The sequence below is a fragment of the Anthonomus grandis genome, chromosome 16 (assembly GCF_022605725.1).
Source record: "Anthonomus grandis grandis chromosome 16, icAntGran1.3, whole genome shotgun sequence".
Classification (NCBI taxonomy): Eukaryota; Metazoa; Arthropoda; class Insecta; order Coleoptera; family Curculionidae; genus Anthonomus; species Anthonomus grandis.
In genome coordinates, this window is record NC_065561.1 from 4,363,867 (window position 1) to 4,389,668 (window position 25,802).

General features: G+C 31.7%; 3 protein-coding genes and 1 long non-coding RNA gene across 8 annotated transcripts in view; 2 read left to right on the forward strand and 2 right to left on the reverse strand.

The window, feature by feature from the left end:
* Positions 1 to 25,802, forward strand: part of LOC126745853 (high affinity cGMP-specific 3',5'-cyclic phosphodiesterase 9A) — a 332,464-nt gene that overhangs the window by 155,497 nt on the left and 151,165 nt on the right. For all 5 annotated transcript variants that reach the window (XM_050453878.1, XM_050453879.1, XM_050453883.1 and 2 more), the window contains one exon: positions 25,517 to 25,766. In XM_050453878.1, the coding sequence (XP_050309835.1) occupies positions 25,673 to 25,766 (94 nt within the window). In that variant the 5' untranslated portion in view covers positions 25,517 to 25,672. The remainder of the gene's footprint in view (positions 1 to 25,516; positions 25,767 to 25,802) is intronic.
* Positions 15,573 to 16,265, reverse strand: LOC126745863 (uncharacterized). The gene is made up of 2 exons (XR_007663740.1): positions 16,170 to 16,265; positions 15,573 to 15,916 (listed from the first exon to the last, which is right to left on the reverse strand). It is a non-coding gene; the product is annotated as an uncharacterized LOC126745863 (long non-coding RNA).
* Positions 16,888 to 19,254, forward strand: LOC126745857 (transcription factor Adf-1-like). Its single transcript, XM_050453887.1, has 2 exons — positions 16,888 to 17,030; positions 18,378 to 19,254. Exons 1-2 carry the CDS (start codon positions 16,898 to 16,900, stop codon positions 19,166 to 19,168), a joined length of 924 nt encoding a protein of 307 aa, XP_050309844.1. The 5' UTR covers positions 16,888 to 16,897; the 3' UTR covers positions 19,169 to 19,254.
* LOC126745856 (uncharacterized) lies at positions 17,021 to 19,811 on the reverse strand. The gene is made up of 2 exons (XM_050453886.1): positions 19,321 to 19,811; positions 17,021 to 18,246 (listed from the first exon to the last, which is right to left on the reverse strand). The coding sequence occupies exons 1-2, from the start codon at positions 19,638 to 19,640 to the stop codon at positions 17,313 to 17,315; spliced, it is 1,254 nt and encodes a 417-aa protein (XP_050309843.1). The 5' UTR covers positions 19,641 to 19,811; the 3' UTR covers positions 17,021 to 17,312.

A 25,802-nucleotide genomic window follows, 5' to 3' on the forward strand; every position in this document is an offset into this window, starting at 1 on the left:
AACTTAACTTTTTTTATAAGTACCATAAAACCTTTTATAAAAAATAAATAACAAAATTTGTGGCCCAAGGAAGTTGGCAACGAAAATATGTGTCACTATGACAATCAATTTCGATTTTGCCTAGACCAGCAACTTCTTGCTATCTTCCAAGAAAACTAATATTTACATTAGATAAAAAGAGACAAAAATTAGATAGGTCAGTCCGAGTAAAATCAACCAGCATATCTGGTATGGTCAAGCCAAAATCAGATATTGTACTATGAACAGTACAACATACACAATAATTGTACATGCCCAATTAATCATTATTCGTTATAAAATAATTAAATAATCAATATGGGATATAATTTAAATTCTAAAATATTTCTTTAGTCCAGAACCGGGTTTTATAAGAGTATAAATAAAATTTCATTAACAACCAGTACAATATGAAGCTGAAATGTACAAAACTAAATGTGTCCTTAAAAAAAAAAGAATACTGTAATTTGAAATGGCTAGAGAACAGAACTATGGTTTACTTGGGAGGCTATTACAGAGAGGGCATTACTAGTATCAATCATTAATATTTGTAAAATATCTATTTTGAAAATATAACTGTAATCAGTGCTTTTAATAAAGAGTATAAAATGCCAATTTTAACCTGTAACATTAACATTAGTACGTCTTACAATAGAGTAATTATTATATAATTTTTATATAAGTAATACGAATATTCCACAATAAGACTTCGTTTCTTTAACACTGCCGAATATCGTTGCAAAAATTGATATATTGGATAGTTTTTGCAATACAATGTTTTAAAAATGGCGTTATTTAGAAAAACGTTTTTTTACTTTTCCTCCAAAAATATTTCCAAAGCAAAGACAAAGATCACTACATCAAGCAATAATAAGAAGTGAAAATATTGGTAACAATTTAAAATACCAGTAAAAGCGGATATTAAAGATTAACACGTCTTTGAAATAGAAACTATAGATGTAAGTGACCAGACAGCTGAAAACGGATAATAAAACAACAACGGAAACTACACACAAATGATATATTGTGCGCAACGGCACTTACACACAAATTCTAATAATAATTCCAAAATGCAATCCACGGAAGACATTATAATATCACATAACAGCAGCACAAAACAAAATCCGCTCATGGCTAGCCAAATGACCTCAGCATCCCAAAACTGAAGGGTTCACCATGGCAATACAAGACTAGGTCTCCGCCGCAAGACCATAGACGAATATAAAATGTGTCAACATTTTCTACCAACCCGCACACATAATACACCCTATTATAAAGGTTTATAAATATTGTGGCACTAAAATACCAACTCATACATGTAAAACAACCCTAGCAAAATTAAGAAGATGATGAAAATGAAAATGAAGAAGTAAAATTATATTAAAATACCATAATCCATATAGACTAAACAATCGCGCTTAATCGACTAGACATAACATTTACCGTAAAAAAGAGTAGTACAAATTATTTAATTGGCATTACAATACTAGCAGATGTAAATATACGACAAAAACAGGAAGGAAAAAATCAGAAATGCACAGCGAATAAACGTACAAATAACAAGTAATGAGTTAAAATTATGATTTCAAATCTTTTAATAATAGCCACCATACTATAAGTAAACCTCTTTTATATAAGTAATAGTAATTCCATTCTTCTTATTCTTATAAGTAGTTCCTTATTTTGCATGAGGATCGCATAAATGTCCTTTCTACCTATATTTAAATTATGCACACCAGTACAATAAACTATCTTTTCATTTTCATTTCATTAGGTTAAGACGATTGGTCTGTCGATGTCCCTTCCAAATACAAATATAGTTATGAGGAAATAGTTTACTTAAAAATATATTTAACATCTTTTATTTATAAACATCTTTAAAATATAGAATATTTATTTTTTTTAAATGTAAATATACTATTTATGACGGAACAACTCTGCAATCCACCAATGTCAAGTTAAACTTGTTCGAGAATATCTTTTATTGCATTTTCCTGTAAACTTGAACTCGACCTAGCACGTTTCCGTTCTGAACAACTCTCTCGGGTCCATAAAAGCTTAGCCTTTATATTATTTTAAAAGCCCCAAGATATTGGATATGGTATAATAAATCTAAATTTAGAATCCATTCGAATTACATTTTATTCGCAGAAGTTCTAGAACAAACTATAAAAGTCAAATAAGTATAATCTTCTTGCTAATAAAGAATCCCTTTTACTTCTAATTTAGGCAGTCATCAAATCGTACATGTGTATTTTTATAGATGCTCTTAAGTGTGTCGATATATTATAGTTACTAGTAAAAAGAGATTTTTGGGGTGTTTTCGATGTAAATTCCAAGTTTTGGGATGGGCATCGAAATTTGCTCGGGGCAATGTAAATCCGGCTTTTGAATGGGGTTAGTACGACGTTATACTATATTTTCGGCAGCCTAATTTTGGCGGTCGCTTGATTGATGATCACATCCCAGATAGGAACTTACATAACGCAAGATCTTGCGATTTACTCTTATTGTTATTCTAGATATATTTGCTTGCAACTCGATGTCATGTATGCTGAATCCCATTATAATGCAATAGGATTTAAATATTACATATATGATATATTACAAATAGAATTCTATGCCATTACGGTATATTCAAGCAATTCCAAAGTATTTATGTACCCTTAGTTATCCCATATTACAAATGTTATATTTTAATATGGCACTCAGATGTATAAATAACAATTGAACATGACAAGGAAAATACCGCCTGCAGCTAATTAGCAGATTCTTTGTTCCTGTTCTGCTGGTCGTTTGCTTAAATTTAAAACTGTTTGAATTTTTAGCGTATTTTTCATATTATAGTATAGTTTATTTGCGTGCAATATATGCAAAACGCGCTTAATGCTTGAAACATTTGAAGATATTATTTCTTAGTTGATATTATTTTATACTTTTGAAAGTGCTTTGCTCTTCTCACTTAATATTAAAAAAATATAATACAAGGCATTTTAATGTAAAGTAGAAAAAAAGCGTTAAGTAAGTTTTCCAAAAATATTTTTATGTAGATATATTACAAACAAAAAGCTACTTATATTACGTATTCATTATCATCATCAATATTATCTTTTGGAATTTGATTATCCTCTTGTCATTCAAATGGGGACTTTCTATTCTTTTAGTTTGTGACCAATGGAAAGTTTATAGGATCGATGCATATTAGTTTTCTGTCGTTAATTTTCAGCTTTTTTAACACGATCCAATTTAAAAAAAATAAAATCGTGGTCTTAAAACTACCTGATAACTTAAACTGTTATTTAGAAATCAAAACATTTCACTATAAGTGCACCACTATTGTATATCATAAAAAAAGTAATCTAACGGGTTAATAACAGTCATAAACATGTGCTTTTTAATTTTGACGATGTAGTTAAAATTAAATAGAGCGCTCTGATTGGTTACATTGCAAAAAGAGAGTTTTACATTGAATCGCTTTTTGTAGCATAGGTTTATTATACTAATAAGTTAGTTTTGCTTTGACACATTTCATTATATTGAGTATATCTACGATATGAATAATACGACACAACTATATTTTGGTATTTTTGATTATTTTTGTATATTTAATAAGAGAGTTTTGCATATAGGGCACTCATTTAATTAATAACAACGTTAATAGAACTGATAAAATATTTTAAAAAGTTGTGCATTTGCTTTTAATGTCTAGAGTGGCACGACTTTAATTTTTTTAAACCAATAATGTTTTTCAGTAGAATTTTTAACTTGTTAAATGTAATTTTTAATGCGTATATTTTTTAATGATATTTTTCATCTAATGAAAATGCCTTCCAGGCTATAAAGAAGGAAAACTTGCCAAATTTTCCTAGTTTTATACATTCTTTACATCCAGGCATTACTTTCACCTTTGAGCAAGAAAGAGATAGAGAAAGAGGTACTTTGGCTTTTCTAGACCTTCTAATTAAAAAATGCAATAGTAGACTTATTTTTGAAACATATCGCAAATCCTAACGATAATGTTATTCAGTACTCTTCAAATTCTCCTTACTTTTCCAAATTTGCCTCCTTCAATTCCCTTTTCTATAGACTGTTTAATATCCTCTTGTCAAAAGAAGCTTTCGCTAAAGAACTTAATAATATTAAACATATTGCTCTTAACAATGGATTTCCCTTTCACTTAATAGATAAAATTTATTACAAATTTTTAAACAAATTTAAATTGACCTATAATATAGTCCATAATAAGGATACAAAAAGTTCCTTTAGATCCCTGTCCTTTTTTGGTTCAATCTCCTTAAATTTAGCTATAGTCGAAGTCGTTTATAATAGTCAGTGACGTCAGAAAAAACCAACAAGCAACATAACTCGAGTGGCTTAAAATAATATTTAATTCCCTAAATACAAAATCCATTAAAAGCCGGTGACACGCGCCTACTCCAATTGTGTGAACTCGTGGCTGTTGTCATAGGCCCGCCTTGCTCGCATAAAGCGCGCAGTGGTGCCAAGTATATTGCTCGTCCTTTTCTTTCTTGTTTCGCGGTAAATGGGGCAGCGAGATAAACAGTCATTACTTTTAACAGAATGGCAACGCCTATAAACGCAGAAACATGCTTTCCTTGTTATACGTTGATTTGATACATCCCATGGGCGTGTTTGCGGGTTTATTGTTTATTTTAGTGTTGTTGCTTGCGTTATTATACGTTATTATAATAAATAATATATATTAATATATATTATAAATTTATTTTATGACTTATAATATTATTAATTTACGGTATTTTTCTTCGGTGTTTAATACGGTGTTTTTGTTGTTTTGTTTGTGAAATTTGTGAAAAAAGTGTATTTCAAATATTAATTTTTAGTATAATGGAACAGGGAGAAGCTTCGACTAGTCGTGACCTCCTCCAAAAAAAGTGAAAAAACATTTAACTATGGGCGAACATGCAATGGTAAAAAAAAAGATTTCGCGCTGGTAAAGAAAGTATTCGCGCTCAAAATCCCGATTTATGTGCCGAAGACGCAGCAAATTTGTGCGGAAGTTTAACAAAATTATGTCCTAGGACAGTTTTCCAATCGCTTAAAATTAATAACAAGAAGCAAAAAAAGGAAACAAGAGGTAGAAAGAAAATTGTTCTAGAGGATGATATAAAATATATACTTCGCCGCAAAGTGCACAGTTTTTTTTTTAGAAATGAAATGCCAACACTAAAGAAAATTAAGGCTCAAGTAGATTATGATGATTCTTTAACCAAAATATCCCTTGGAGTTTTAAAGCGAACATTACGCGGTGTAAACTTCCGGTATTTGAAGCGAAATCGCAAAAGCTTTTAAATTGAGAAAGATGACATTGTGTTGTGGCGAAGAAAATTTTTAAAACAAATACGCGACCATAGGCTTAAAGGGAATAAGATATATTATACTGACGAGACTTGGTTAAATGAGGGACACACTCGCTCAAAAGTATGGCAGGACTTAAATGTCACAAGCTCACGGCAAGCATTCCTTGACGGGTTATCGACAGGCTTGAAATGACCTTCCGGTAAGGGCCGTCGTCTGATTATTACGCACATAGGGTAACTCTGGATTTTTGGATGGCGGGCTTAACGTTTTCGGATCTAAAAAAAGTGGCGACTACCATGAAGACATGAACAGTGACGTATTTGAAAAGTGGTTTTCATCAGTATTACGGCTTGTGGAATCCGGTTCGGTGATCGTTATATACAATGCGCCGTATCACAGTCGCCGAGTAGAAAAATTACCTACGTCTGCTTAGCAAAAAGCCGACATAATAGACTGGATAAAATCAAAAGACATCCAGTTTGATGAAAATTTGCTAAAAGTACAATTGCTTGATATTGTCCGGGTACATAAAGACCGGTATATTAAATATGTTATCGATGAAATGGCGCATAAATGTGGAGTTACTCTATTGCGATTACCTCCATACCACTGTGAGCTAAATCCGATAGAACTTATATGGGCGCAGATAAAAGGTGAAGTTGCGAGAAAAAATACAACCTTTAAATTAAATGACGTTAAGCTGTTGTTAAGTGAAGCTATTAATGGCGTGACAGCAGATGATTGGAAGAAGTGTCTGCAGTAGTCTGCAGAAGCTAGTACTGCAGACTATAGGTACCTGACCTACCTGAAAGAGTTTTAGGGTTTGCGACGCTGATTATTTACTAAAAATTCTACCCGTAATTAGAATAATAGGAAAGTAATAAATAGGTTCTCGAACTTGCAATGCCTTTATTTTAACATTTAACACGACGTTTCGGTTGGTAGTATCCCCAACCGTTATCAAGTGTAAACTGTATCTATTTATTACTACTCTACCAATGTCTACCACCTTCAAAAACAGAATAATAGGAATTATATATATAAGAGGAATATATAAATATAGTAAAGGTACTAAGCCCATATGTGAAATTCAAATCATTTTATCTTTTAAAACTAGAAACTCTTTGTATGAAATAAGCTGGAGATAGGAAGTACATATTTACCTCTTTATTACTATCCCATTATAATAGGCATTATAAATAATAACTAAAGAGAAGTTGTTGCCGCTACTGAATTTATTTCCCTCTTCCCTTGCTTCACTCGGCGCGCCCTAAAGCTGAAAATACGTCACTGACTATTATTTCCGTCTCCTAGTATAGATTCTTTACCTCTCTAAATGTCAAATCTGCTTTTAAGAATATCAATAATTTAAAGAACAGTTAGTTCTTATTAGTCAGTGTAGTTGACAAGGCAAGCATTCTTTCAAAATCAGGAGTTTACTCCTTAAAGTGTGGGGATTGCAACGCAGTATACATTAGCCAATCTGGTAGAAAAATTTCAACACGCATTAAAAAATACGTAGCGTTTTTCGAAAAATATAAAAATACCAATGTCAGTGATACCAAATTAGCGTTTGCTAACCATTTGCTGGCCTCTACACATAATTTTTCTCCAGAGATGGGAACTGTGCTTCGTCAATTCCGTAAAGGTAAGAAGTTTGACATTCTGTAGAAAAATGGAAATTACAAAGGCAAAAAAGAGTCCTCTTCTGATGTGTATGACGATGTTTTTAACTTTCGAACCAAATTTAATTTTTAATAGTTTAGTATTAATTTTTTATCATATATATTTTTTATCATTATTTATCTAGTAATAATCTTCAGCTTATATTGGTTAAATGTAGACATTTAAATTAATTTAACATTCGGTCTACTGAGTCGATAGGTTTTACACCCATACTTCTAATATTGTGGTACCGGGTTCAATTATCGATGAGTCTACATTGCTGCGTCTATTTTTTAATTTTAATTTTTTGCTTTTTTTTAGCATTATAACCTAAAAATTATTATTTATGTATGTCGTGTGAAGTTTGTATACGGCTTTTACAGGTTTCTTAGTGATTTTTGTTTAAATTTTTAGTTTTGTTTTGAGTTCTACTTTATTTTAGACCTGATAATGCTCTAGCAAGAGCGAAACACTTGTAGCCTGCGATTATATGCTGTGAGACCGTGACTTTGTGTTTCTTTGTTTTCGTCAACCTTAATAACTTCTTAAAAAAAAAAGAGAATATTTAAATTTTATATTTTAAAAAGTTCTGTCAATCATCTCCCCACCTCCAGCTAACCTCACTTTAATGTCAAATGGAAACCCCCATCGTGTGACATTGTAAGTAAGAAGCATTAAAATATCTATTCAACAATACCAAAAAAGACTAAATCGGTTATCATTTTAAAGGGCATACTAATATACCCTTTAACGATGTATAAAAAATGTAAGTGTCAAAGCGTAGTGCGGCGGAGCTCTATCTTGCTGGAAATACAAAGTATTTTCCCTTAGCATCCCAACACCATAAATATACTTGATAATATAATATAATATAATCTAAATAAACTTGTGCAGTTTAATTTTCTTCCAAAAAATATGGCCCGATGATTTCGTAACCATAAATTGCTGTCCATAATTTTTTTCAGGATACTGAGTATGACTCTCTGAAAAACAGGATGGATTTCCAATATGCCAGTATCTATAGTTATGCCGGTTTACCAGTCTATTTAGAAAACAAGTTAACTCGTCACTGAAGCAGATGTTCTCTACTAAATTGGGGTCCTCATCAATTCGCTGGCACATCAGGGCAAAATTACATTCTCTTATAAAATCGTTTTCTCTTATTTATTCAAGGATTTGAATTTTGTAAGGAAAAAACTTTTTTTTTTCAAAATTGTGTGTACAGAACCTGTTGAAATATTGGTGAACTGTGCGACGGGATAGATAATGTTGGATCCATTGCGAATTGTCTCAATAACTCAATTTGGCATGCTTTATCAACCACCCTTTTCTCAGTACACTTTTTATTGCGAACAGATCTCGTGTCCTCAAACTTCCTTACCAATTCTACTACATACTTATGGCCGACGTTCTGGTATAAATGGCTATCAATAGCGGTTCCATGAGCGCTCCGATCTTCAGCGTTATAAAGAAAAATAATTTCTATTCTTTCGGTTAGCGTATACACCATTTTAAATTATTCGCAATTCTGCATTTTTAACTGAGCATCAGAATGACAATTTTAACAATAATAATCAACCGGTTTTTAAACGTATTAAAAATACTACTTACTGCAGTGTTATTTCTGTTCCTATTAGGTACTGCAAAAAATGCTAGTAAAATAAATACGTCAAATATTACTATTACTATATATTGCAAAAAATTTTGAAAAGAATTTCAAAATAGCATTACATATTTTCTCACAATTAATAGATGCATATTTTTAAAAAAATATTTGGGCTTAGTGAACTGTTTATTACCATACATGTTTACTGGTAAATCGCTTCAAGTTTCATCAACTTTTTTGTCAAAGTGAGATGGATGGCTTATACATGAAACGATTTAATTTTTTTCGGTTTGGTTAGATATAGAGAAGCTATACATAAAAAGCAAAACACACAAATATAGAAACCAAAATACAAGAACTAAATAAATATATACAAAACTGGGTACAAGAGACATAAATGTACCTGGTCAAATTTCTTATACTAAATGTTAAAAGTAAGAAAATAAGAAAGTAAATAAAAATAGTAACAAGAAAGTAAAATAAAAAAAAGTAACAAAAACAGTCAAAAACATTAATACAATGTTTAAAAAGTCATTAAATATTTTATAGAAATTTAGCAATACAAAATTTTCTATAAATGTAACAATGCTATAAATTTGTTTTATCAAAATCTTTGTATGTTTACTGCGAAAAATTTTTAATATAGTAAGATTTAATAAATAATTTATTTTTATTACTGCGACAAGATGATGATCAAATAAAACTAAGATGATCAAAAAAGTATTTCATATTTGTAGTTTATTATATTAACTGTAAATATAGTCCCGCCAAGTTAAACGGAATAACCGGAATGATGTATTCCATTATTAGAGATGATGTGGGATGTGGTATGTTACAATATTACAGTAAATGCGTTACACCGCCTCATTAATTTAACGTTTAATTGGGCATACCACATTAATTTGCATTTATATCCATTGGATAAATCACAATACCAAAATGTAACTTTTGATAAGATTTTTATAAAATGTATTTTTGAGTTCATGATAACAAAATTCTCAAACATTCGATTTAGTAGTGATAATATCTGATTATATTATTTTTTAAGTGTTTTAAAAATGATATAATCAGATACAATATAATTTATTTTTATTTTTGTAGTTGATTGGAATTATATTTTTTAATAATCTGAGCAATTATTTGGGATCAATTAGTCCTTAAAAAAATAAATATCGTCCATATAAGCCTACTATTGTTCAAGGTTTAAGAGATACAGACTATCCAAGACGATTAGAATTTTCAAACTGGTTTGTAAGGCAATGTCAAGAAATATCTAATTTAGCAGGAAAATTATTTGGACCGACGAGACGTTTTTTAGCAACTGCGGAGTATTCAACAGGCATAATCATCATTTTTATGCTACTGATAATCCTCATGAAGTGGCTGAACGTAGACTACAAGTAAGATTTGGATTTAATGTATCGTGTGGTATGTACGATAAGTTAATTACCCATTTTACAAAATTATTTTCAAGTAAAATGCTATAATTGTTTTTAGATAATCACCTTATTGGGCCCTTTATTTATAACCAAACACTGACAGGTCAAAGATATTTAAATCTTTTGAAAGAGCAGATATTACCTGCCGTGAGAGCTATAATATCTGAAGAACAAATACGGAGTGATGTGTGGTTTTAACAGGACGGGTGTCCCGCGTATAATACTCGGGACGTTCAAAACTTGTTACGCAAGGATTTAACAATAAACGATCGCAAACCGCGGTGCTGTAAATTGGCCAGCTAGGTCCTGAATGTCTTAAATAATATAAATAGAAACACCCTGCGCAAGGTGACTAGAAGTATTTTAAAGAAATGTGAGAAATGTTTTAACAAAAACGACCGTCATTTTGAATAGTTTAATTTAATATTATTGTTACAAGTAGTTAATAGTTTTATTAAAAAAATATGTAAAAGTATAAGTTAGCAAGTTTGTAAGTTAATAATAATTGTGTGTACGACAAAATGCCATTAAAAGTCAAGGCCAACTCAGCGAAAAATAAACTATTTAATTTTTTGACGTAAACATAAAATATTTTCATATACATCAAGTGTTATACATCATTTTAAAGGGCAAAAAAAGATTTTCTTAATTTAGCAAAAAAAAAAAACGAAATGGCCGCTATAAGAGAAAAAGAAGTTGAGGATGGAATCTCAAAACCGAAACGTCGAAAACAAAAACTGAATTCAGGTATGAGTTACCCTTAAAAAGTTGTTCGAATAATGTTTCTACAGATTTTAAAAATACGCTGAAATAAAAAAAAATACAGCCCTTTTTCAAAAATTCAACTTTTTGATTTTTTCCAAATATTTCAAAATCGGAGAAAGATAAAATCGTTCTAAAAGCGGCACTAAATTAGTAACTAAATGCCCTAAACAACTTTCCTCATTTAACCAATTTTCTATCTCTTATAGTTTCCAAGATACCCATATATGTACACCCAATTTGGGCCACACTGTACATCCACAACACGCGCCAGACGCCTAAACTTTTCATTTGATTTAAGTTATACCTGCTTCGGCTAAGGTTAAATCCTAATTTAATGGTGAAAATTGAAAGAAGTCGAAATCGTTGTGCTGAAATCTAATACTTAAAATAAACATATTGGTTATAATATATCATCTTTTAATGCTATACCTAATATATGTGTATATGATACATGCGCAATAAATGCCTTCCAGGCTGGCATATCCACGAACGTAGCAGTAGACCATCCCGTCGGATAGATGAATGGCGTTTTGGGAGATTGGATAGCTAATCGTGATGCGTCTGTGGATGTTGAAAAAACATTTGACCTAAGCTCAGAACCCTGCGAGGTTATAATAATAACTCGGGAGGGTAGGTTCTCTCAGCTCCACTTATTGGCGGAACTGAATAGCAACGTTCTTAAAACGAGTGCAGCTGAAGGATGCCCAGAAAAAAATCTCTCATCAACTCGTGAAATTTAGTAGACGACGTCCTAAATGGTCAAAGCAGGCTTGTACCATACTGACAATCTAGTAATACTTTTCTTGGAAAAAGATGGCGCCGTACTACTGGATCATATGAAGATAGATACCAGCATAGTGAATAATTGAATAACTGGAATACTCACCAACAGTGTGTCCTGGCATGACCACGTTGCCGAGGTCGCCAGGGCGGCTTCCAAAAAACTCGGAGTGCTTTTCAAAACGAAAAAACTGTATACACTAGAACAGCTGCTGACTCTTTATAAGGCTCAAATATGCCCTTCCCTCAAGTATTGCTCGCATGTCTGGAGCTCTGCACCCAAGCATAGTTTAAACCTGCTGGATTCTATACAGAAGAGAGCTATTCGTCTTATCGACAAACCAGAACTGACAAAGAGTCTGGATAGTCTGGAGCACAGGAGAAAGGTGGCTGATCTCTGTTTATTCTACCGTTATTATCACGGTAAGTGCTCCTCTGAGCTGGCAGGCCTGATTCCACCCAGGGCTGTTCCGGCAAGAAGGACGCGTCTAGCAGTTGCGGCTCATCAACATCGAGTCCACCTGCCTACCCCAAGGACGTCGCTGTATCGGGACTCATTCATCTGGAGAACATCTTCTTTGTGGAACGGGCTTCCACCTCACATATTTCCCGACGCATGCAACCTACAGCGATTCAAGATAAATGCCCACAAATATCTTCGCGCAAGCACCACTCCAAGAGTGACATAGGACTTTCCTATTGTGCTTGTGTTCACCATAAAAAAAAACTATAAGAACCCTTAATGTTGATAAAAGTATATGATTTGCTTAATAGTATAAAATCAAGTACTGAATTGGAAAATATGTTCAGCTGTTAAAGAAAATATATAATAAAAACACAATAAACACAGTAATATTTATTAATAATAAATCCTATTAATTAGTATACATTTTTCTGAAAACTCTTTCCTAGATTCTAGTTGCCAGATAAATATTTTTAAATATCAGACGCCTTGCTTATCACTTACTGATAAGGATGTCCAGTCTGAAAAAGATGACTGCATGTTTATGGAAAACATTTTCTACCGTAAAAAAGACTTTTATCAGTCAGATTACCTCAGAGCCTTCTCTACATTCTGGATGGAGTCCAATAGTTAATTAATTCCGTCACAAGGAAAAGTTCGCGTCCTGACAAAATGCAAATAGGCTAATCTTTTGACCTGGCGGTCCCTCCAATTCCATTCTTATAAAAATTTTAAACGTAAATTTAATATGAAGCGTTAAATGATAAAAATATAGGCTTCTTGGATTCTCCGTACACAGGGAGGCAGAAGATGTAAAGGTGATGCCTGCTCACACGGGCTTCTACTTTTTGAGCTCTTTGAGGCTGGGCAAGCAGAAATTCAAAGAAAAATTAGCGGAAAATACTATAAGAGATGCGAACAGGAGCAAATCCATAACTGGTGTTATTAGCTCTAGTAACTCTGATTTTAGAGAAAAATACCTGATCTACACTGAGCATGCAGAAGCTACCTCTATAATGCAACCTTAACCCGAATCAATATAATTGTTGGCGTGCGATCCATGAATAATACCGTGCATTTACGATGAGAGGAAAGCATTCATTTAAAATTTAAGTGTTTTTTTCCTTTTTTTATTTTTCGGACACGTCGAGTAGCATTGCCACTTGCTCATTTTTGGCAATAAAAATTTTCTATCCAGGGTACCTCAAGTAGAAACTATGGCGTCAATATTATTTTTTTAAGTGGAGCACTCTGTATATCATGACATTTCACAAATACAATATATTTTTTTTACTTTTGTATAGCCTACTATATGCCTAAAGTCAGAAGTTTGTCAAATTTGACGTAATAGACTATTAAAACATACGACATTAAAAAGTAAAAATTTATACAATATTTATTGCAACTGATATTCAATTTGTTATCCATTTACTTTAATGTATTTTTGAAGTCAGTAAATAACTTCTAATTGCACATTTTCAATCTTTTGCGGATCGATTAGTCAAATTTCTTATCGAATTCTTTGCTTTAAATTATTTACATTGTTTGACCTATTCACGGAAGCTTTGGACTTTAAATAGTCCTATAATAAGAAGAAACCATATCTCCTTACTGGATATGTCAGCCTCTTGTGGATCAAGGAATAAACCAATTAAAGCAGAGATAAGTTCAAACTGTAGGAAGTCCAAGTAACGCTCTCCTTTAATGTTTCTTCGAAAAAAATGGGTTCAACGATTCGATTTTTCACAATAATTGCCCACACATTAATTTTTTAAGGGCGCTGTGTATGGTATTCTTGGGTCTAATAAGGATTTTCGGTGGCCTAATATTTGCAATTTTGCCTATTAGCATATCCATTTAATGTAAAGGTAGTCTCATTGAAAAAATAATATTTTGTATGAAATTTCCATTATGATTGTTAGCTTCAAGAATCTGATCACAAAGCTGCACTCGGCGGTCAAAATTGTCGATATTTATTTACACGAAGTATTTTTGCCACTGACCTTACTGATAAATTCCAATTCCTAGAAATTGTAATAATCGCAACATGAGGATTATTCTCTGTTTCTAATAGAACATTCTGCATGGCATATTCAGATACTTTTGGAGGTTTTCCTTTTAATACATTTTTTGCATTTTGGTCGTTTCCCTAAATTTTAATTCAATATTGCTAACGGTGGATCTAGTAACTGTTCGAAAATAATAACGTCTACTTAGTTTCTAAAAAATCACATAAAAAATTATTATTGAGACGAAATTTACGACCTACTTCACGAAAACATCAGTTTGCTACTAATATGTTAGTTAATGAAATTTCCCTAGCATTGTTTGTGCATTGTTATGAGATAAAATTTAACTTCGTTATAATTCGCTCTGTAAGAATTAATGATATCAACTAAGAATAAATGTAAGACTGTGTCCTTAAAGTTTGAAAATTATTATACAGACTTAGTAGAAAAGTTAAATTTACATAAAATATGTTTTAGTAGAATTTTATTTAACCTTAGGCTCCATGGACGTGCGAAAATTACATTTTAATACGGTTTAACACTTTCTGACACTTTCTCGTTTTTCTAAAATATTTTGGATATAAGATTGAGACATGGTCGTATTAACTGTACAATTTTATTAAAATCCCGGTAAAAAAAGGTATTCATTTTTTAATTAAATATTGACATATATATATTTATATAAGTCTAAATATTTTATGTCCTATATCTAAGTATTATCGTTTTTTGACATATTTAAGTTTTTATGTAAAAATGAGGTCTGCAGACCCTACAATAATTTTCAATTTTTCTTATAAGGAAACCTTTATCATCATATTTTGGTCGAGTTTCTTGTTTCTTGTTTCTTGTTGTGTAAGATAAACCAACTTTATTAGAGTTTATATGAAATTTCGATAATTACTAATACAACGTGGTCAAAAAGAAAGAATAATAAATAAAATAAATTAAATTTAATAAACCATCTAAAGTGACTTGTGAAGGTTCGATTTAGGAATTATAAATAAGAATGCCAAATGCGCTTACACCATTGTATATTACTCTCTTCGATGATATCTGGTATATTAGTAGTTATTTTAAAAACAGTGTTCTACATAATTGTCGTGTATACGTATGCAATAGTATTGCATAAATATTTAACAATAATAAGAATTCATTGTATAACAAATTAATATACAGTATGATACTTGAAAATAAATAACATATATCACTAATATATTATTGTACCACAGACTTTTTTTATAATTTAATCGTCTTAACCAAGAAATAGAAGTAACTTTGTATCAAGATACCTATTTCGAAAATTATTCTGATTTCAAAATTTTTCATAATCATAACAATGCTTTACCATTTTAAACTATACCAGATGGCCAAGTCGGCGCGGCATTAAAAAATAATCAAGTGATACACTCGACAATAATGTCACTACTTGTCATTTACAAATTGTAAATAATAAATCATGCCTGGACGATTGAGTTACACAAACTAAGATTATTTAAATTTATTTATTATTTACGCAGGATCTGATAAAACTATTTCAAGGGCTTGTACTGTATTTGTGAAAATGCTAGAATGTTTCTCTCTTGAACGGTGCATTTTTTCCTAGATATAATCTTTCCAATTAAAAACAGTTTCCTTTGTTCTAATTCCTGGTTCTCCTAAATAACTTTATTTCACTTTTTTATTTCGGCGATGAAAACAGCACGCAATTTTGAGCATCATCCACACCTAAACAACATTTTCGTTTTATTCCGCTAACTCGTTGGATGGTCTTTCTCTCTTAAAGCAGTTTTTTCTTAACAAATATGGGCAGCAGCCACATATTTTTACATTTCTAGAAGTGAAACATTGTGTCATTAAGTTTTTTTATACTTTAATGAAAAAATTGCACCCATTTTATATGAAAAAGTATACACTCACACAAATAAATCCAAAAATGTAATCGCAAATTTTTTTTTTGCAATTTTCACTTACACTATAGTAGTTATTTATGTAATAATGTGTAAAATGATCCTTTTTTATAAATAGGAAATTTGACAATTCGCATGAATAAAATAAGGGATTTTACACACGTGTAACATACAAACCTTTTTCTACTACCGAAGAAAACATGAAAAAAAATTTAAAATACCAAATTGCTTTACGCCCTTAAACGACTTCACGATAAAAAAAAACGTCAAAATATTTTTTGACAAATTGTAAAATGAATGACAAATAAACGTCAAATTACTTTTTACACACTAGTTTGGGGTTAAATAAAAAATGAGTCAATGACTCACGGTGCAATAGCAAGCCGTAGTTTTATAAACCGTAATATATTTATCCTTAAAGCAAAATTATAATTTTAATAGAAAGAGGTCAGGGCCTCCGCATCCGGGTGTGCAACGCATGCGAAAGCCTCCCGAAAGGGGCGCCAGTTAGTTTTTCACTTGACTAGAATTACCTCTACTCTACGACTACAAAATTAAATTCAGGATAAAAAGACCTTTAAAACGAGGTATCACTAGAGGCGAACTTTGCAAATAAACAGTTGTTGTATAATATAATATAATAAACAGTTGTTGTGCGCACCCCGTAAAGGTTGGGACACACATATCCGGACCGTGCCAGGACCGAGACACGGCCGGGTGTCGGACGTCACCCGCTTCTGAATTAAAACAATTAAAATATATGGAAATGTTCACACATGATCGTAACGTATCCGGGTCACGTCGCCGATTCGTGTGCGGACCGGGCGGAATATCGTTAGTTTAATTTTTGACGTCCGGTGTATCGGAACGGAGCTCGAGTGCATTAATTTAAAGCTGTGTTTAATATGGACATAGAGAGGTTAATAGAAGAAGTACGAAAATTTCCTGTACTTTACGATCAAAAACATGGGAAATATAGGAATACTGAATATAAGGAACGAGTTTGGAAACAAATTGCAACAGACTTGCAAGTTAAAGGTAGGTAAACAAATTGCTTTTGAGATGACAAAAATATACAGGATGTTTCTTAATAATATGCTAATATTTAAGGGGGTAATTCTTGAAAACATTGGTTGGTGTATGGCGTTTATGTATGAAAGAGCATTTCTTGACCAAATACATTTTTCGAAAGCATGTTAAATATTATTAAAAAATATAGCCAATTCACTTTTATTATATAAGTAGGTAGATATCCTAGTTTTACTTAATACTACTTAATTTTTAATTTTACAAAAAAAAAAACAAAGTACGGTTGTGTAATTAAAGTCTCAACGCTACCTCCTCTTGCCATTCTACACTCCCTTCTGGTGAATTCAAAAAGGTTTTCAGTTGCTCTCGCACATCAAATGCAGCATCTGTAGATCTACCACGAAGCCGAGGTAGGTTTTGAAGATTTGAATATCTGTCAGATTTTCTATCTGCTTCACTTTCGTTCAACACCTGTTCAGAAACCTTATAACCTTCGATTTTTCGAATAAAAACACACAAAACGTTGTACAAAATACATGCAGTCATAACGATGTTTGTTAGATTTCCAGGATCTCCTTGGAGGGTTCTATTAAATATTCTAAATTTCTGTTGCAGGATACCAAAAGCATTTTCCGATATTCTTCTTGCCCGACTCAAACGATAATTAAAAATAGCTTTGTCATTTGTCAAGCCCCTTCCTGGATAAGGTCTCATTAAATATCTTTTCAGAGGAAAAGCTTCATCGCCAACAATTACCATTGGAAGTTCAATATTAGTGTTAGGTAATGCTTTAATTTTTGGTACATTAAGTTTGTTATTTTCTAATGACTTTCCAAGATTTGAGTTTGCCAAAATACCTCCATCTGAGTTTTTCCCATATGCTCCCAGATCTACTGCAATAAAGTTGTAGCACGGATCAACAAGGGCCAGCAGCACAATAGAATATGTCTTCTTGTAATTCCAATAAAGACTTCCTGAGTTTTTTGGAGCTTGTATTACAACATGCTTCCCATCTATGGCCCCGATGCAATTTGGAAACTGCCATTTTCTCCAAAATTCTTCCGCTATAGCATTCCATTCATTTTCTTTCGGTACAGGCATAACCTCATCTAACAAAACATTGATTATTGCTTTAGAGGTGTCATGGATAATGGATGCAACTGTTGATTTTCCCAGCCTGTAGCTAAAGGAAATGGTTTTGAAAGAATCTCCTGTAGCAAGGAATCTGAAACAGAAAAACGAGGTTAACCTTAAATTAAGAAATCTAGAATTAGTAACGATAACAATGTTTCACAATCTTTGACATTCAACATTTTGTGATTTTCAGTAGGTAATATTTTTTATATTTTGTTGCAGGTGGAGTCGAGGAATGCAAGAAAAAGTGGACATCAGTTCGTGATCAGCTACGGAAGACTTTGCAGAAAAGGAAAACCAGCTCAGGACAAGCTGCTGTGCGTCAGCACAAATATAAGTACGAAGACCTCTTAATGTTCTTGCTACCCCACATTGCAGAACGAGAGACAATTTCCAATGTTCTATATAATCCCGAAGGAGAGGAGGGTGAACATGAATCTACTTTAGAAGAATCTCAAGACGAGGATTCTAATATTCAAGATTTTGCGCAAAAAAATAGTGGAAATGAGGAACCTATAACTGAAAATCAGGACAGTGAAACACAAAGTGGAATAACTGCTCAGTCTTCGCAAATGCCCCCGGCAGGGTCCTCCCTCTCTTCCAATAATAAAAACAAATTTGTAAGGCCGCCGTTAAAACGAAAATTTCAGCATGAGCGCCATCTACAACAATCACCGTCAAGCCAGCTCATGACTTATATTTTAGCAGAAAAAGAAGCTGAAAAAGTAGCTAATAAACGTTCAAGAGAGAGGGAAGAGCAACATCCGGTTGATGCTTTTTTAGCGGGTATAGCACCAGCCCTTAAATCGCTGCATCCGATACTTTTTAATCAGGCGAAAGGAAGGATTTTTTCAATTGTACAAGAGTTTGAATTAAAGCAACTCACAAATAATAGTTACCCTCAGAATCAGTATATTCCTCCGATTTCGCCAGCATCTTCGTCGCTAACTGTTTCAACGCCAGAACCTTCACCTGTACAATCATTGTCTAGTCCTACATACTTTGAATTTTAGGCAAAATGCGGAAAAATATGTCACCACTACTAACGAGCCTTTTTTAAAAGTTTTTTGCTATAATAATATAATTTGTTTATTAAATATGCCAGTCTTTTAATTAACTAGCAATATGTAAAACAAATACATACCCCTAAATTAATTTTACTTACCTTAAAAATACAGCCAGGCCTTGAGTGGGAGAAATTGATGGTCTCCAAAAAGTTTCATTTTTTTTCAATTCTGCTTCAAGTTTGTTTAGTAGTTGATGGAATGTAAACTGTGTCATCCTGAAATACTCGTAAAATTTTGTCTCATCATCGATGAGAAGAGGGAATAGCGTTCGAAACTCCCCTTGTAGAGATCTTGTCTTCCATGCACTGTGAACCCATATATTTCTGTTACTTGGCTTTCTCATTCTTGTTTCATTCTCTTCCTCCTCTAAAGCAAGGGCTATCATGCCCAAGTCACTATTTCGAAAACTACTAAACATTTTAACTATTAAAAAAAAAAATAAGACGACAGATATTTCAATGTCACAGCAATGGAAACGAACGGAACACTGGCGAGACCCGGAAGAGTGTGGCTTGAAGACAAACGTACCGAGGGACGAGCGCCACCCGGCCGTGTCTCGGTCCTGGCACGGTCCGGATATGTGTGTCCCAACCTTAACACGTAGTTTCGTACCCGGTTGTTAAGGGCGCCGCGAGTTAGAACGCTATCTCCTGATTGGTCCGCCTGCGTCGGAGAGTGATTCCCCTCGCGACAGTGAAGAGAAGTAGAGAGACGATTAGCGGCATAGGAAGACCACGCGTCATTGTTACTTTAATCTAAGCTATTTTTACTAGCCTCACGCCACTTTTTTAAAAGTTAATAAACCAATCCCAAAGTTTTCTCACGCATAATATTTTCACACTGCAACCTACATAACCCCACACGAACGATATTAAATAAAATTGTTTATTGACAATTAAATGCTTATTTTAAATTTTTGTTAATATTTAAACAAAAATTGTAATTAAAGAATTGCATTTTTTTAACCAAATTCGAATAATATGCAGTAATTTGTGGTAAATCGCCTAAGTTATTATATAAACGTCAAAACTTGTCGAGCTGTAATAATAGGTCCAGACTTGCATATTTTGGTGGATTTTTCCAGTTCGGACTCGTAAGGTTCACGGGGTATAAATTAAAACAATGTCAGGCGTTCGCTAATCAGTTCTTGATATTCGCACAAGAAAACGGAAGATAAATTAGAGGTGTTTTAAAGTGGTAGAAAGAAAATATTCGATTCGATAAAGTGTTTTATATTTTTTGTTATTGTGTTTGATGTGGAAATTAAATTAAGGGTAAAATGGTAAGTATTACATTATATCATACAAAAAATAATATTTGTAATTGGACATATTCCAATAGAGTAATAAAATCCAAAATTAATTTTATTACAATAGTTAGATCCTACGGAAAACTCGAGGATAAGCCCTTAAGGTTTTATGGCTTTTGGGATATTTTAATTTTCATTATTTCAAATCATATAGCTCTTAACTATTAAAAGTTAAATAAAATATTATACAAATCTTGTTATGCCAAATCATTAACTATAATAATTTAAGTTAAAATAATAAATATATTATAGAAAAAATGCAATGTAATTTTTGAAATAAAAATGATTTTTTTTATAGACTTTTAGGGATATTAAGGAATATTAAATATACAAAAATCCAGGTTATTAGATTTTTACGTGGTACTTTATAATAGGTAATAATATATAGAGTGTTTCATTCAAATTACCGAAGTTGAAATCTGTTTTCGGCGTAACCGGTAGTGCTAAGACTGTCAAAATATTTTAGTCGTCTATCATCCAACGATCTCACCACATTTAAATTTAACTTTTTTAAATGTTTTCTGAGCCTAGTACATCTTAATACATTTTATATTGATCAAGCATATTAGCTTATATTAGCTTCACTTGCTTAATTCTAGGAACCACAGAAGAAAAAACGACCTTCTGGCGCAAAATTTCCGAAGGAAAAACAAGTTAGAGCCCAAGAACAGGAGGAGATGGCTGGCAAAATATAAGATTTCTTGGCGAAAACTCTAGTTTCCAATGCAGAAACAGAAACTTTAGAGAGTCAATGTTCTAAAGCGGTCGCTGCTTCACCTGTTCCTGCACTTAAATGATCTACGAGGACATCAACTCACAGCGAAAACGTAGAATCGGTCGAACCCACCGACTCAACAATAGAGGCTACAAGTGAAGATGAAACCGAAGCCTTGACTGAAATGGGTCCTGACATGACAAGTACCATTCTTCTATCAGAGGATCCTGCTATGTGGTCTAAAACCATCCAACGAGGAAGTCAAAAGGTTGGTTAAGCGAGGACCTCCTTTGATATGACGCAATTACCAATTTCCTATAAATCAAGACAAAAGAAAATTTTCAAGTATATACTTTGTCAGAAAACTGGTTAATGGTGAAACAACAGAGAGAATTAGGCTTATTTATTCAGTTTCAAAAAACTCTATATTTTGCTTTTGTTGTAAGGTTTTCGGTAAAACTCTCAATACTTTTTCTGACTCAAATGGTTTTTCTGATTGGCAACACTTATCGATGACTTCTAAAGACATGAAACATCAATTGTATATAATGTTCATATAAATACATGGATGAGTTTGAAAAATATTTTAAAATTATCTATTACTGTAAACGATTTACGGGAAGAAACAATTTTTAGAAACAATAAAAAATATTGGCATGAAGTTCTGAAAAAAATTCTTGCAGTCGCAAAATTTTTGTCCTGACAATGTCTAGCATTTCAGGGTTCTTCTAAAATACTTTTTCAACCTGATATCGGCAAATTTCTTAAGGCTGCGAGATGATTTCCTCATTTGACCCTGTGATGAGAGAACATCTTAACAAATAAGCCTTGCTTTGCGTTATGTGGTGTTAAATCAAGATTGTAAAAAAGTTTAGATACAAGAGAGTTTTTAGCCCAATATTCGATTCTACAGGAAAAGGACTATTTAACTTTGTAGTTGAAATTTTACAAAAATAAAATTTAGATTTTAAAGACATGAGAGGTCAAGGGTATGATAACGGCTCCAATATGCGTGGAAAGCATATTGGTTTATAAAAACGTATATTGGACGTTAATCCTAGAGCTTTTTTGTGCCATGCGCTGCATATAATTTTAGCACTTAACTTAAATTTAGCAGTAAATGATGCTGCTAAAGTATCAAATGAAACGGTAAACTTTTTTAATATAGTACAAGAACTCTTTTCTTTACAAGAACGTTTTTTCTCTTCCTCCACAAAAAGATGGGATATTATTTTTAAAAAAATGTACCTGCATTAAATCTAAAACCCCTAAGTGATAATCGATGGTCAAGTGCTATAGAGCCATTAAAATTTAATTTAATTAAAATTTGTGAGAGTCTTCTAGAAATAGCGGATACCGATACTTTTAACATAGAAAGTAGGCATAAAGTAAGTTTTTTACTATTAAATATACAATCATTTAAATTTATTTGCAGTGTAGTTATTTAAAATTATTAAAATTAACCTAAGGCTTCATGATTTTTAGCCGAGCCGTATTAGTAAATTAGAGTTAAAATTGTTTAAATCATATTTACCTGTATGGTCGTGAATTTTATCAATGGGTAAGAATACAAGTCCATATGAGTTTTTTAAATTATTTTCACGTGTACAATACTCACCTAAATTTTGGCGTATTCATCCCGACTCATCCTGTATATGTTACCTCTAGAATTTTTAATAAATAAATCATCTACATTATAAGATACGATTTTTCATAAAGAACTGCCCACGTTACGTGATATCATATCTGCGATGTCACTTTAGATATGTCTCACATTAATATTATAGTAGTTAAAAAAGGTATTGTGTGCATTTGTTCTTTTTGAAAACTATTCCTATCTATTAAAATATAAGGGTGAAATTATGGAGTACTCAGTCTAATCTTTTTAGTTGCAATTTTTCAAATAAGAAACTGATGTATAAAGATATACCATATACCTTTCATATCATTATTATTATTACACTAATATATTAACATTCATAGTACTTAAAAATGAAGAGGCTCTATATCAATATTACTTTGACTGAAGCGTCCACATCCTTGATTATTTTGTCTTATTATTTGATTTTAATTAGGGCCGTTATATTTTTCATAGAATTTAATTTAATCAGTTTCGGTTCGGTTCTTAAGATTAATCGTTTATTAGTAACCAATAAGAATCTTTTTTTCTACAAATTCTGCAAAATGAATTTATTTTGGTCATACATATATTTTACGCATAATGTCAAAAAAAACACCATTTCCACAGATTTACATCTAGGAAGTGAGCTTTTACAACTGTAATCTTTTATACGTTAATAAACAAATTGCAAAATGACTAACTTGAACCCATTCTAAGGTAAGGATATTTTCTTCCTTTCCTTTTTAAGACACACAAAAAATAACTCACAAAAATAATGTATTAATGGAGATAAATAGCATATTTGTCATCTTAGAATTTAAGCGACATTAATAATCCATTAATTCAAGAAGAAAGACCCAAGGGCATTGGAAGTTTGTTTGCAGTTTTAAAAAAATTATTAAATTCACCTAACGAGTCTTAACAAAGAATTTTATGAAATACAAAAGTTTGAAACACTTATTACTTTACAAACTCAAAACTCATAAATCTTAGAAATATAAAAGGATACTTTTAATGCAAATTGGTAAATATAAAGGAAGACAATTGATATTGAAGAAATACAATTAATAGAAATTTAGACATCAAGTTAGAAAGTTTTATTAATTAGGAATTAAACTGGATAGAAATTTTGACAAAAAGCTTCCATTCATGGATATTGATGACTTTCCGATTATACCGCCGATAATTACAAATACAAAACCATATAAAATTTATGTGATAAACGCAGATCTCCTGATGGTTTTTTAAAGTAACATATGATTGTATTTTTATTAGTCTTTAAATTAACGATATATCTAATATAATTCAAGGGCCATGGGTTATTGAGGACTTCCAGATATTTGGCATATTCGTTCCAGTTGAGATAAAAAGTACTTGTACGTATCTACTAGAAAGTATTATACAGACAAATTTTTTAAATTTTTAGGTAACATTTTCATGGGTGTTCTAAATTTTCATGGGTTGCATTATTAATAATTTTGCATGGTTATTGATATATGTATAAAGACAGTGTAGTAATTACAAAACCATATTTATGTTGATTGTATGATAAAAGTTCTATAAAAAGGCACTTTTTGTCACAAATTGCAAGAATTTTACCAACTTCTCTGGGATGAAGTCTAATTTATGCATTGTCGTATAATGCGAGAGCGGTCTCGTCAACAAAATCTACTGTTTTTGTTTAATGATAAACTATAAAATCCATGACCAACACCATAAACAAAGGGAAAAATTGGCATTTACTCAGAAGTAATAGTAGTTATGACGAATGCTGATAAAATTTAATAAGTTGTTTAAAAAATATTTTTAAGAATCTGACATATTTCTGCCAATTGGACCTTTCACCATAATATATAATTACAACGAATTTATAAGAAATTTCGCTAGCCTTGCAAAAATCACGTATTTAAATAGTCAGCCGACAATAAAGAAGAGTTTCAAGAGCTAAAAAATTATCGTGCATATGTATATAAGTCTGCCTTTATTATCACATAAAATAACTAATTCTAACATATTAATTATTTATATTTTATTAGCATTTTACGTATGTATTTAATCAATGACATTTTTTGGTATAGTTTTGAATTTTAGACTAAATAGTAAGATTACTAAAAGACTAAATAGTAGATAAAAATAAGAATAACAATTTTTTTTTTAATTGAGCGCACTATATTTGAATTGAAATAAATGTTACAAGTTTATAATCCAAAGGGATAAGGGATAAATTTACTGAAAATGTTCAGATATGTCGTTCTTTTTATGATATCAATTGTTATTCGTTTTAGGAATTAATATCAATAAATTAAACATCAGTAGACACTGAATAAAAAAAATGTGGACATGTTTTTGAAAAATACTGAATTGCAAATCAAATAGAAACTTTGACACATTATATGCTCTGGTTTAAAATTTTTCGTTCTCCAATACTCTTTTAAAAATATATCGGTATGTCTACAGATAATAAAATTATGGTTACATAATCGTTATTTTAAATACAGCCCTTATTTAAAGAGAATACAAAATTCATCTTCTCATTAGAATATAACTATAGAATTATTCCTTTTGGGTATTTTAATTATCAACATAAGTAAAAAAGAATTTATGATGTTGTTAGTATATATTAATAACACTCTCTTCGATTTTTTACAGGTTTACTAATGTTAAATCAGCACTGCATTAGCATTTACAAAAACATGGCCAAACCCATTGGATGTGATACATTACCTAAAAGCTCCTTCAGCACTCTGTCAGGGGCGGGGTCTGCTATCGCACGATGAGCTCTTTCCAATTTCAAACGCATCGCTCATGGACCCACAACTTATTACTGTTTATTTTAGTGTTGGGCAGAGCGTCGAGATTGCACTGTTTAGACCCAGCACACCCGTCTATCAAGTAAAAGGTACGTATATTAATAACTTTTTACAATAAAGGCTGC